Source organism: Artemia franciscana, chromosome 7 (genome assembly GCF_032884065.1).
Source record: "Artemia franciscana chromosome 7, ASM3288406v1, whole genome shotgun sequence".
NCBI classification, from domain to species: Eukaryota; Metazoa; Arthropoda; class Branchiopoda; order Anostraca; family Artemiidae; genus Artemia; species Artemia franciscana.
In genome coordinates, this window is record NC_088869.1 from 15576084 (window position 1) to 15590411 (window position 14328).

The 14328-nt window shown below is 33.3% G+C and overlaps 1 protein-coding gene across 1 annotated transcript in view; it reads left to right on the forward strand.

Moving 5' to 3' along the window:
• LOC136028891 (probable maltase) overlaps nt 1–14328 on the forward strand; it is a 50033-nt gene extending 35705 nt beyond the window's left edge. The window contains exons 9-11 of the mRNA XM_065706853.1: nt 1617–1809; nt 6383–6526; nt 14161–14328. Of these exons, the coding sequence (XP_065562925.1) occupies nt 1617–1809; nt 6383–6526; nt 14161–14224 (401 nt within the window). The 3' untranslated portion in view covers nt 14225–14328. The remainder of the gene's footprint in view (nt 1–1616; nt 1810–6382; nt 6527–14160) is intronic.

Below are 14328 nucleotides of genomic sequence, written 5' to 3' on the forward strand. Positions count from 1 at the left end.
TAACTGATCCCGAAACTACAAAAAATATTAAATCCACGGTCTTAGCGATAGCCGCAATACATTAAAGAGTGATCCCTGGGCCATAGCTACCGAAAATTTTAATAAAATCAAAGGCTGTGTTTAATGTGAGAAAAATTCCATTTCCGATTCCAAGTATACATTGGAATCGCCACGGCCCAAAAAGCTTTATCCCAATCTCCCACCTCAAATCTTGAAGACCAAGCAAAATGCATTCAATATTTGGTTGGAGTGGTCCCTATTTTCCTTTCTTGCCTAATAGGTCAGGTTCATTGGTCGTTGGTCAGTGGCTGATTGATCATTGGTCATTGCTCAGTTTCATTTGGGAAGAAAATGTCAAGCAAACTTATATGAGATGCCCCTATTTCCCATTCAAAAGACCGTTTCTATGACATGATTTGACGTCTTCGTGGCTTTTTTTGTATTTTGCGACATCTTATTTGTTAATCATAGAAGACAATTTGTTATTCTTCTAAGGAAAATTTTAACTCCTCAACATTCTTAAAATACACAGATCTGAAAAAGTCAAAGTTGGGATGCATATTTGACTCCAACCATTGCGGTGTAAAAGAATTATTTTCATTCTTTGCATTTGATAAACCTGTTTTTCAATTTGAATTTCAAATCGCATTAATGCCGCTTATATAACCACCTGGTCGTATTAATATATAGATGGGGGCAGCCATCTGTACTAAAAGTTATATGTATCTACACGGGCTACAAGAATGCAAATGTATAATTAACAGTAATGTTAATTATAATAATATTACTATATAATAAAATAATTTATTATTATCATTAATAGTTATATTATCGTACCTCGTGTTAAAATAAGATTTAATCTTTGCCATAAGGAATGATTTAAGGGAAATGGGAAGGTTTAAAGAGAGAACTTCATTGGAATGGAGGAGGTGTGTAGCTTTTGTGGCTTCTGGCGGCTCAGTGCTACAGTGAGCTATTAGTTGTAGCAGTATGTTTTAATAATTAAAATATCGATATTATTAATAAAAATAAGAATATTAGTCCACCTATAAATTGAATAATGAAAGCTTCATGTTAGTAATTAATTCCAATTCAAGCTGTGTTTGAAATTCATTTAGCAAATTACTTAGCGCTCTTTAGTAAGTTTTTTTACTCAAGTAAAAAAAGAGAATAATTTTGAGAGGGAAATATGTTTTAATGGTTTATAAAGCTCTGCTATCACATTGTCGTCATTCTCAATCAAGCTACCTATTTTAAGGTAAATATCCTATTTTAATATATAGTCCACAGTTGATTTTTGATCGAAGGATTTTTCTTCTTAGCTGTTTTTATTTATATATATATATATATATATATATATATATATATATATATATATATATATATATATATATATATATATATATATATATATATAGCCAAGTAAAGATAAGGAAAGTGAAGGAGGGATCAGAAATTGCTCATTCGTTTCTATAAATTTCTTGAAATTTATAGGTGCAGATGACATAAAACGTCAGGTTTGTTGTGGAAAAATGAAGCTGCATGGTCTTGTGACCAGTTGGTGCTATTCTAAAGGAAAGATGAAGAGTACATATTTCTTACCATCTATTTTTAAGGTTTCAGTGAAGTCGAACCTTGGTTGGCTGTTAATGGAAATTATCCAAACGTCAATGTGGCAGCTCAAGACGCAGCTTCAGAATCTCATCTTAAAGTATATAGAGAGCTTGTAAAAATTCGGGAGATGGCCTCTGCTCAGTATGGTGAAATCAGCTTTCCCTACGTAGACGAAGAGATTTTCTCTTTTGTGAGGTAAGTGAATGAATGGTGAAATTTATTTACCTATTACAATACAAAATAAACAACGTTACAAAATAAAACGGAGAGCTGGGCTGATGATCGTTGGTTTTAGGCTAACTTTGAAAGTTAAAGGTAATTTTGATCGAAGTCAGTAAGGGACAATCAGCACTCTTTTTGACAACAGTGGAACCGCTCGATGTGAATTTTCGCTGGATTATTGGTAGGTGGCTTCTGAATTAGTTGGTAATTTTCGCCATGGTTGCCATACCTAGTAAAATTTAGCTAGTTATTTGCAAGAGAATTTGAGCTGTCCAAAACTGTACCCTGTAACTCATTGTTACATAGTGCTCATTGCTCATAGTCCTGCAATAGTGTTCATTGTTTCCTGCGAGTACTTCGTTTTTGCGGGGTAACTTCGAACATGTGTTCAAAGTTACCATTGACTTTTGACAGTCCTGATTTCAGTGTTATGCAATAATCAATGTTTTAAATTTGCGTTGATGTTCGCTGATCGGATCTTTAGGACCTTTAGATCAGCTCATTTGGACATAAAGATCTTTAAGAGACCTTTCCTGAAAAAAAAATTATGCCAGCTGTGCCTCTCACTCATACTTTCTTTCCTGGCAACTTAAAGATCTTGAGATCTTTAGGATGTTCAGATCTTTGGGACCATTGAGAATCTGATGATCCCAGGGAGGTTCAAATCAAGCTTATCTGTTCTGCTATGTTTGCCTACTGTGTATATTTTAGCATTTCTTTATTATTTCTGTCCTACTCCTGTTTCCTCTTTGGATAGAAGTCAGTTGGCAACCAGGGGGGGTAGAAAAAGGGATTGTAATGTTTGGTATGAGGGAAAAAATAGAGCGTCGCAAGAAAATATGGTTTGTTTTATTTTAGGAAATTATGCTGGTCTGTATGGAGCAGAAGTAAAAGTATATGTATATGTATATATACAGTATATATATATATATATATATATATATATATATATATATATATATATATATATATATATATATACTATCATGCTCCAGATGCTTATTGTAATCCAGAGTCCATCAAGACCACTCACTTCAAGGCCAGCAAATTCCGAAAGAGTGTACTGACAACGTCAGAAAAGATTTATTGGATGTCACTTAAGCCCGCAGATTAGAAAATTCCGTCAGGAACATCAGGGGCAAACGTATCAGGGAAAAGCATTGAAAATGCAAAGGATTTTAGTCCGAGACGATTGAAGTAGAAGAATGCGGGAGTAAGTCTGAAATGAAAGTGGACGAGTCAGCGAGTAGTGTCCCTTCTACGGTGTCAAGCAGGGTAGCAGTCAAAATGGATTGAAATTACCTATCGACCTTTGTGGATAGATGTTATTTCATTGTAAAATTCTTCATAAGCTATGTTTACAAGTACTTTTCGGTGTTGGAGGTAGATATTACTTCGTCTGACGTCTTGCCGAATTTAATATACTTGCAAAAAAAACAAGATTGGATTCTTCCATTTTCTTGGGTGAACCAGGAGCCTACCTGGTCTGGACCAGGTAAAGAGAGGTCTTCCAGTCCCACTGACTAGCTCAGGTACGAAATGTGTGCTTGCTTTTGATCTAGGTCTTCTGGTTCTGTACTAATTCGAAATAACATTGTATTTCTTCTAATAAAGAATTCGTTTTTCGCTAGATATTTCCCGTCGTAAGAGCTGAAATTCCATACTCCTGTTCAAAGTTTTTAGTTTTCCAAATTAAACATCCCAAGACGTAAATTTGAACGTCATATTAAGATTAGTATAGCTCTCGCTACACGAAGATCATCAGATTAGTACAGTTACCATTTGATGTTTAATGATGTATCCCCCGAACGCCAAAAATGGTTTCGAGTAAATATAAGTTTAAAGAAACAATACAAGAAAATAAGCTTCTTTTTCCTGATTTTAGTCCTAAGTTACCCTTCTCTACTGTATGAATTTAACTTTAACATGAATAGAAATGCAAATAAATAAATTTTAAATATTTGCAAAGCTGAAGGAAAGACTGAACAAGAAAAGTAATAGCGTACAAGTATTTAGTATTAAGTAAATTTTCGCTTTTATTTCTATTTTTACCTTTTTTTTTATTATTATTTTTTTTTAAGAAAAGGGCCTTAGAATTAGTGTAAGCTGAAGGTTTTAAAAGTACCCCAAGTGTATAAAAGAATTAAGTAGTAATACATAAATGCTGCTATAACGTATTTCTTAACTGAAAGGGATTTTAATAATCTCGCTGAATCTGTTTCTAAATAGAATGCTCAGAAAAAAAAACCTACCTTTTCTTTTTGTTTCACCATTCATTGAAACAGCTTACCACTTTTAATTTTTGAATCGTTCACCAGAGAGATATAATCGATTAGCTTCTTTTCAAATCTCTGTACAGAAAGCATATGGCATTTTTATAGTATAGAATAGAAATTTTGATTTATGAAATAATTTCTAGATATATGAATATGCAAAAATATTTAAATCCCATCTTATATCAGAATTTTTCTCCGCAGTTTGAAAATTGCTTGTTTCAAAAAAAAAAAAAAAATGCCTTACTTTTAACAGAGTAAAACTCGTTCCCCTAGTATTATTCAACAATGCTAGATTAAATTGTTAAAATATGTATGCTGAATGCTGTCTGTACCATTTTTTCCCTGTAGCGTTTTACCAAAATAAGGGTTCGAACGTTGTGTGCCTGCGGAGATGGCTGTGTTTCTAGTGAGCAATAAATTCGGCTAAAGGTGCCAAAGCTTTCCTATTTCCTATAAATATGTTAGTGTTTAAATAAAGCTATTTTATCAATTTGGATAACTGTCAATATGTAATTTTGTTTTTGTGCTTTTCATTAAAAGAACAGTTAAAGTTTTGTTATAATTTCTTTGCCTTTTCTGCCCAATAAAAATTCATATTTCCGTTTATTATTTTCTGTATAATAATACTGTCTATGTAGGTATTTAATGCTGATGCGTGCAAAATTTCTAAATTGTTTGACATGCGGTCAATTGATGGATCTGATTTATTTTGACTTATAACCAGTGAATTATAACTGAAAACAATAACTGATTGCTGTCTGTGGAATAGTTCCTAGTCAGTCTATAATCCTCGAGGTTTTCTGATCCGATTTTAATCGGATTAACTGATATATTACAAACGACATCCATTTAAGAAGAGTATATTTTCCCATCAGATGATAAAATGTAATATAATCAAAATGAGCAATATTTCTTTGCTGTTTTTCTCTGTTCTTTGTTAGATGACAAAAAAAAGGTGGAGAGTTTCTCCACCATCCGCAAAACGTGCCCTAGTCATTTCAACTTTTTATTGTAGCCCTAGAAAGCAGGATTGAACCACACTTTTCTTACAGCATACTGTTTGAAATACGATCAGTCGTCCTGGTACCCAGAATATTATGTAGGGAATTTCTCTGGGAGACATCTAGAAAATCTTCCTCCTTTTTAGAGCGCCCAGAACCATATTCAGAGCCATATTTGACCACTGTCATCATTGTAGCTTCTAATATTCTAATCTTGATTTGCAGACTTTTCTTCTTATTCTTCCTAACTTCTTTTTTAACCATGGAAAAATAAAATATCTGTTGTCAAATAAAAAGAAGTTGTAGAGACACGGTACCTATTTGAGGCAAAACTCCGTGAAAATGTACATAATCAATGACTGCACTTTCTAGTGTATTTATGTTAAAATAGTCAATTTTTTTTTTTTTTTTTTTTTTTTTTTTTTTTTGTACAGACAGAGAATATTGATTGTATTTAACCGCTCCTTTTTTCTGATGACAGTTCCAAAAAAAGACATATTTCAGTAAAGAAAAAATGATTTTTCGAAGTTTTGGGGAGGGGGAATCTAAATAGTCATATACCCACAGCTTATTTATCATAAAATTTGTTTACTATTTGATACTAGTGTTTTATTTGTATCTGATTAGTGTACAGGATTTCAACAAACATTGACCAATATTGTTCCCGAAATTGATATGCCTTGTGTTATTGAGGTTGATAAAGCTTAATTAAAGAAAATTCTTTCCAAAAGTTATCTATTTTTTATTCAAAATGTATATACAACCTGACAACACTGGTTACTCTTTGAAGTTCTTCAGTTTTTCCCGTAGATATTTTTGCCACCTCCTAAATTTTAGAAATATATTTATTTTTTTCGTATTTACATTGAAAGATACCCTTTTTTGTATTTCCATTGTAATGTTATCTTTTTTTTACAAAAATCGAAAAATTAATTAAACCGGAAAATTTCATACCATTTAGTACCAGAAAAAAAAGCAAAAGGAGCAGTAGTCAAATTGAACCATATTTTCTTCAAAGTATTAAAAAAATAACGATGAGTCTTGGAACGTTCAAATTTAGTGATTTGAAGTAGAGATGATTCGTGACAATTTTTTTTAACCATGAGACTCCCAAACTTCTTAAAGGTTGATCGAAATCCACAAATTCATCAATATTGACAAAATTACATCAAGTGCTGAAAATCTCTTGAACCGACAAAGAAGTTGGGAAGCGTTATACTTATTATTTTATTACAGGCTTTGTTCTGAATTTTTTGATTTGTTTTGCAGGAACAAGAGTGGGAACCCTGGCCTACTAGTAGCTGTCAATTTAGGAGACAGTAACCGGTTCATCAACTTCTCAGGAAATGGTTTACCTGAGACCCTTACGCTTAAGTTGAAAAACGTTGGAGGAACTCCCGACATTTCCGTTGGGTGAGTTTTTTTTTCAATCTTGAAGGAGCAATGAGTTGTTGAATATGACATCGAGATTTTTATTAAAACACATTTAGATGACTTTCTATTAAGCTATCGCCTTTTTAGCTTATAATGCTGGTAACGAACAGTAAGTAAGGAGCTACACGGCTCAATAGTAACTGAAACTTCAAAAAACGGAATTCTGATATCAATAAATATATCAAAAGAATCGGCTTATTATGCTGATTTTCGGAAAAGGGGGAAAGCACGCTTTAAGGGGAAACGCTTAAGTTGAAGAACGTCAGGGGACCACCTGACATTTTTGTTGGGTGAGTTTTGCTTCAATTTTTCTTTTTTTTTTTTCTCTCTCTCTTTTTCATTCTTGAAGAAGAAATGAGCTGTTGACTATTATGTCAAATTTTGTTATTAATACAATAATTAGATAACTCTTTTTTGAGCTATCGCCTATTTAACTTCTTAATTTAAAAAATTCCACAAAAAAAAAAATTCAAAGAAAAGTAAAGAGCTGCATTAAGCCAAGAATGAGTAAAATGACTCAAAACGAACAGAAATTGCAATGAATATCCGAATAAAATTCAAAACGAGCAAAAATTAACGTGAGTAGGGCTGATAACCCACATACCTTCTCAAAAATAGAACACAATTTGTGTTTTACAAAAAAAAAAAAAAAAAAAAAAAAAAAAAAAAGGATTGTCAGTTTCATTGACATATAGTGATATTTATTCCTTAAGTTTTGATGATTTTTTTGTTATGAAAGTAAGAAAAGTGAAAACATTTCAAACTGTTTTCAGTAACGCGAAAATTGTGTTCTGGTCTTGACACTGTTCTGTTCTGGTCTATGCATAGACACACTATGCCCACACAGGTTGTCCAGTGGATGCATCAGAAATACTTTAAGAATCGTTGATGGCATTAAGCTGAAACTTTCATTGTGTTTTGAAGGGGATGTTGAAGAAGATAAAAATGCTATACGCGTACGTCCGCAAATGCTGCTACAAGGATTGCTTCTGTGCAATCTAATGGTATTAAGGTGAAGCTTTAAGGAACATTTAGGCGAATGTTGGACTAAATCAAAACAAACTATGAGCATGTGGACTTTCAATAAGTTGACAGCAATATCTGAACAACAAATTATGTTGTTAGGTTAGACCTTTAAGGTTAAGTATTGGATTTTGAACAAGCCAGAAGGCAATATGTGTATACTTTTAATACTACCACACTGTGTCCATGTATGTTTTCAAAAGGGCATATAAGCAATATCATAGGCTGTACCATTCAATAATAGCTAGAAATATTATTGAAAATTTTAAAGGAGCTAATTCGATCCAAAATTAAAAGTTTTGGTGCCCTTTTCAAGAGTAAAAAAGATTGGAGTGCAAGCAGCGCTTCTCTTAAGCCCATTCATTTCCCAAGCACATCCAGTCAAAATATTGAGACGACCATTTTGTTCACGATAGTAGAACGGTCCAGCAACTGTATCTTTAGGGGTATTGGGTATGCCAACCCCCCACGATCGCAGAATTGGCCCATTATGCTTTAAAACTAAATGTTGCTGTAAACTAAATCAAAAGACATTTTGTTTATGGTTGCCAAGAAGGCACCTCAGCAATACATCGGGAACGACTGGGAGTATTAAGTTAAAGCTTTTGGAGCTTTCTACTTTTGTTCTTATAATTTAAACAAATAAAAAGAGTGTGAGTGCATCCATGTTGTCAAAGATCATAGATAGAATATTTTGGGAATGATATTGTTTTATTTTTCACGTCAACTTCAGGAGCTATAAATTTAAATTAAAAGATACTGTTTGTGTCAGGATTAAAAACTATTGAAAAAATTTCTCCAGCATACAAATAGCAACCCAAACTATGGATCCTTATAGGAAAAACTGAAAAGATATAAAATATTGTTTTCTTTACCATGAAAAAGACTATGTCAATAAAAAAAACGAGCCGAAATTAATTTAAAAAACTTTCCACAGGAAAATTTTTTCAAAGAAAAGCAAAGAGCTCCATTCAGCCAAAAATGAGCAGAAATAAAGTCAAATAATCTTCCGAGCTTAAAACTACCACAAATTATTATCAGTAAATAAATGAAACTCAAAACGACAAATTTCATTAAATAGCCGAATCAAACTCAAAACGAGCAATAATTAACATTAGTACGGCTGATAACCCATATTCCTTCTCAAGACCAGAACATAATTTGCGCTGAGCTGAAAACAAAACACGTTCTAAATGTTTTCACTTTTTTTACTTTCATAAATAAAAAATTATCAAAACTTTAAGGAATAAATATCATTATATGTCAATTAAATTGACGTTTAAACGTTTAATCGTTTGTTTTTTGTTTTTTTTTTTTTCAATAAAACGCAAATTATGTTCTGGTCTTGAGAATGCATGAGGGTTATCAGCCGAACTAATGTTAATTTTTGCTCGTTTTGAGTTAAATTTATTTATTGATAGTGATTTGTGGTATTTTTACGTTTGAAAGATTATTTGACTTGATTTCCGCTCAGTTTTGGCTTAATGCAGCTCTTTACTTTTCTTTAAAAAACTTGTTTTGTGGACAAAGTTTTTTTTTAATCAATAAAAGTAAGGGTGGATTATGTTAAACAAAAGATATGTTTCGATTATTTTTTTTGTTAAAATTAAATAAAAAAACAAGTTTCTTAATCTGAAAGTAAGGTGCGGCATTAAAACTTAAAACGAACAGAAATTACTCCGTATATGAAAGGGGGTGTTCTCTCCTCAACGCCCCGCTCTTTACGCTAAAGTTTGACTCTTTCTCTCAACTCTACTTTTTAAAACAGTAACCCCCCCCCCAATGTCACGGGATCTGGTCGAGATTTAAAATAAGAGCTCTGAGACACGATATCCTTCCAAACATCAAATTTCATTAAGATCCCATCACCCGTTCGTAAGTTAAAAATACTTCGTAAGTTAAAAATACTTCATTTTTTCTATTTTTTCCGAATTAACCGGCCCCCCACTCCCCCCAGATGGTCAAATCGGGAAAACGATTTCTAATTTATAAACAGATCTATTTCTAATTTAATCTGGCCTGATCCCTGATACGCCTGCCAAATTTCATCGTCCTAGCTTACCTGGAAGTGCCTAATGTAGCAAAACCGGGACCGACAGACCGATAGAATTTGCGTACTACTACTACTACTACTATTACTGATAACTCACTGCAGCACGAAGCCGCCTGAGGCCAACATAGCTACGCACGCTCCCCCAACCTAATCAATTCAAGGCCTCCCTCTTTACACCCTCCCAGGAAGTTCATATTTCCTTCCTTTAAATCTTTATTTATGACATCCTCCCAACCCAGACAATTACGACCTGCTGTCCGTGTAGCCCCAGACGGTTGGCCAAAAAGGACAATCTCTTTGGCAATCTGTCATCCTTCATCCGCAGAAAGGGGCCTAGCCATCTCAGCTTTTCTTTCATTATAGCCCTAGAAAGCGGATTGAACCACATTTTTCGTACAACCTACTGTTTGAAATATGGTCAGTCAGCCGGGTACCCAGAACAATCCGTAGGCAATTTCTCTGAAAAACATCTAGTAAATTTTCATCTGCTTTTTGGAGCGCCCCTGCTTCAGAGCCATATTTGACCACTGTCATCACTATAGCTTCCAATATTCTACTCTTGGTTTGCAGACTTATCTTTCTATTCTTCCAAACTTTTTTTTAACTGTGAAAAAACACCCTGAGCCTTAGCTATTCTACTTTTAACATCTTCACTGCTCCCACCGTCTTTACTAATAATAATACCAAGGTAAGTGAAGCTAGCAACTTGATCAATCTTTTCGTTACCCAACGTCACCTTTTCATCTTCACTTATTCCTAGCCTTAGTGACTTAGTCTTGTTTACATTAATTTTCAAGCCTATTTTAGCACCCTAAACTCGCAAAACCTCTAAAAATTCATTCATTTTGCTCACACTTTCATCTAATATGCTTAAATCATCAACATAATCTAAGTCCAGGAGCGTTTTTCCTCCACATTTGATTCCATGGTCTCCAATTCCCTTTCCTGTGCTCCTTAAGACGAAGTCCATCAAAATGATCCATATAAAGGGGAATAGAACACAACCATGCTTAACTCCTGATTTAATACAAAACCAGTTACTAACCTCATTTCCTACCTTAACCGCAGCAGTATTATTCTCGTACATAGTACAAATCACTCTAATGTATTTTCTGGTATACCATACAAGGATAAGACCTTCGCTAACGCTCTTCTATCAACAGAATCGAAAGCTTGCTCATAATCGATAAAACTGAGGACCAAAGGTGTTTGACAACGAAGGGACTTCTCAAATATTAACCTAAGACTGAAAACTTGACCGACACATCCTCTACCTTTTCTAAAACCGCACTGTTCTTCCCTGAAAACTTAGTCTACAGCATCTCTCAGTCTAAAAAGTATCATATTACTCAGAAATTTGCTACCTTCATAGACCAGACTTATGCCTCGATAATTACACTCACTCTTGTCACCTTTCTTATACAGTGGTTTAATTAAGGTTTTCCTAAAATCATTAGGTACTTCCCCTTTTTCAAAAATTATGTCCATAATCTTCAGTAGCTTATTCCTAACCTCAGAGCCACCATATTTAAGAAACTTATTTATCACACTATCAGCACCTGGAGCTTTATTATTTTTTAATCCTTTTAGTACTGTCGCTAATTCTTCCTCACTAAACAAATCTTCCTTCCCATCCAAGGTATCACAAACTTTTTCATTTTCATCTATATCATTTCCTGCAACTGTATCTCGGTTTAGCACATTCTCAAAATGTTCCGCCCATCTTTCTTTAACTTTTTCCTTACCACTAATTGTGGCCCCGTTTCTATCTTTAACTGGGACTTGTCCGGATATATATATATATATATATATATATATATATATATATATATATATATATATATATATATATATACAGAAACCCCATAAGATAGTACTTACTTCGTAACGGTGTCAGGCGGATATCACTTCAAGTAATTTTTGCAGTTAAAGTAAAGTTATTATTGTTACAACCTGGAATACAGCCTTAGTTTTATGTCTTCAGAAAGTCTTGATTATCATTTTGTTTTTCGTCAGTTTCACTTCTGCTCTTGTAAGTTTATTCTTTATTTTAAATGATTTTTTGTCGAATTGTTATGATTTCTTTTTATTAGTTACCGCTTACTTTTTTTATTATGTTTATTTTTTAATTTACTTTTAATTACTTTTTCAAGTTATTTGGTCTTTATTTCATGTGATGTTTTGACAGATTTTTATGCTTTTTATTTATTAACAATTATTTACTTTTGATCATAAATGAGAACTTTTATTTTTCTATGATAGAATGTCTGTTTGCATAGACAAGAGGCTCCAATCTTGTTTAGCACAGCCTTGCTGAAGATTGCATCTCCTTATGTATGAACATAAGGAGGTGCCATCACGTCTTTCTTCCAAACTTATCCAAATTCTGTCCATGGAAATGGACATTATCAAAATCTGTCCAAGGTAGTGAGAAAGTATGTATGAACATAAAGAGGTGCCATCACGTCTTTCTTCCACACTTATCCAAAATCTGTCCATGACAATTGAAAATATCTGGCTTAAAATGTATTTTCTTGTATTTGGGATCTGCCCTCTATCAAACGCAGAAAGTTCTCTAGTACTCCTTTTAAATGTGGGATTTTTTTCCTCCAAAATGTGCAATGGGAGGTATTCAATTCATTGAAAAAAAAGATCTAGTATTCGCCTTGCTCTCTTAATATCCTCAAATAATCCCCTTGTCCGCCTTTCTTGCTATTCAGTGTTTTTGGGGAGAGGGTTTCTTTAATCTTAACGCTCCCCCAACTGAGCTTTTTCGTTTATAAAGGGAGGATTCCCATCTAGATTATATTCGGAGTCATGTGTCTAAACTAAACAATACCGAGCAGTACCGTATCCATGATTCTCTTTCGCGGGGTCCTCCAAAATGTGCAACGGGAAGTATTTACTCATTGAAAAAAAAAAGATCTAGTCTTTGTTGTCCTCGCTTAATCTCCTCAAATAATCCCTTTGCCTGCCTTTTTGCTATTCAGTGTTTTAGGGGGAGGGGTTTTTCAATCTTAGCGCTCCCCCAACTGAGGTTTTTCGTTTATAAAGGGGAGGATTCCCCTCTAGAATATTTTGGGTATCATGTGTCTAAACTAAACAATACTGAGAAGTACCCTATCCGTGATTTGCCTTCGGTTGGGGTGGGGGGGCACCAAAAATGTGCTTGAGAGGGGGTAGGGGTCTTTCACCTGCAATGTTAATACCAAATTAAGAGTTGGGAATATATATATATATATATATATATATATATATATATATATATATATTTATATATATATATATATATATATATATATATATATATATATATATATATATATATATATATATATATATATATATATATAAACCCTTTAGGCAAGTGTATTCTCCTGATGAGCCCTTGTGTTGGGTTGTTGCCTCTGAATTATTTGTCTCTATTGTTTTTATTGTTTGGTGCCGACATGACTGCCTGTCCATGGATTATTCTTTATGGTTGATTGTGTATGGCTATGCTGTTTGACCTATGTGATTGTATGGATGAGTAGGGTTAAGGCCTCATTCAAGTGCTGGTCTATATTAATCACTAATTTAGGAAAACAGTCTTCCTTTTCTCCTTCTGTCTCTTTTTTTTTTTTTTTTTTTTTTTAATGTGTTTGTGCTGTTGCATTGGTGATTTCTCTTTTCGTTATATATATATATATATATATATATATATATATATATATATATATATATATATATATATATATATATATATATATATATATATATATATATATATACGAATAAAAAAACGTTCGATTAAGTACGAATAGTGCGAGTAAAGTACGAATAAAAAAAGAAAAAGGTAGTATAATACAGTTTAACACAAATACATGCAACAGACCGAATGCACTCAACATTCAGCTATTAAATATGGTTTCTAATTTAAAAACATCGTCCCAAGGGTGAACGTCCTCCCAAGGGTGATCTAGAGTCCGGAACTTACTTTGAAAATCAATTACTCTCACGGGGAAAGCAACATTTGGATCTATTAGATCAAATCTTTTAATCAAATATTGGTTTCTGGTCCACGGTGGAAGCCCAAGAAATGTTTTTTGTATGAATTTGATTAAGTGAAGCGAATTTTTTTTTCTCTGGTATTAAAACTCGAATTAACGAATAAGGCTATTTCTCCGCTATAATGCTAGTAGATGCTCTGTTCTAATCGGTCGTAGTGTGCCGTTTCGTTGTGGTTGGGAACTGGGCAAACAAGTCTTGTAAATGAGTGTTATACACAGCTACTAGGTTCTGTTGATACTTCATCCAGATCATGTTTATGCCATCTATGAGAAATTTAATTCGTCGTTTGGTGAGACAAAGCATATATAATTTTTTTCTTTTTTCACTGACGTTTATGCGAATTTGTTGACCATCCAGAAAATGACCCCCCCCCCTCCCTTCAGCTTAAATGTAGTCTTACTAATTTATTTATGATTCTATTGAAGGAGAAAAGGTGATCAAAATGTGAGCTAATTGTGCTTCATTTTTTAATTTTTTTTTCTTTTAGGTCAACTGTGAGTTCAACGAATGTAACAATACCTGCAAAGAACGGTTTTGTCTTCAGCTATTAATTTCAAGTCACTTGAACTTTTGTGCATGTTCATTAATTTTATAAATCCCGGTTATCAGTGTTCAAATAAGTGTAGATGTATTGATTAAAGCATATTCAAGGAAA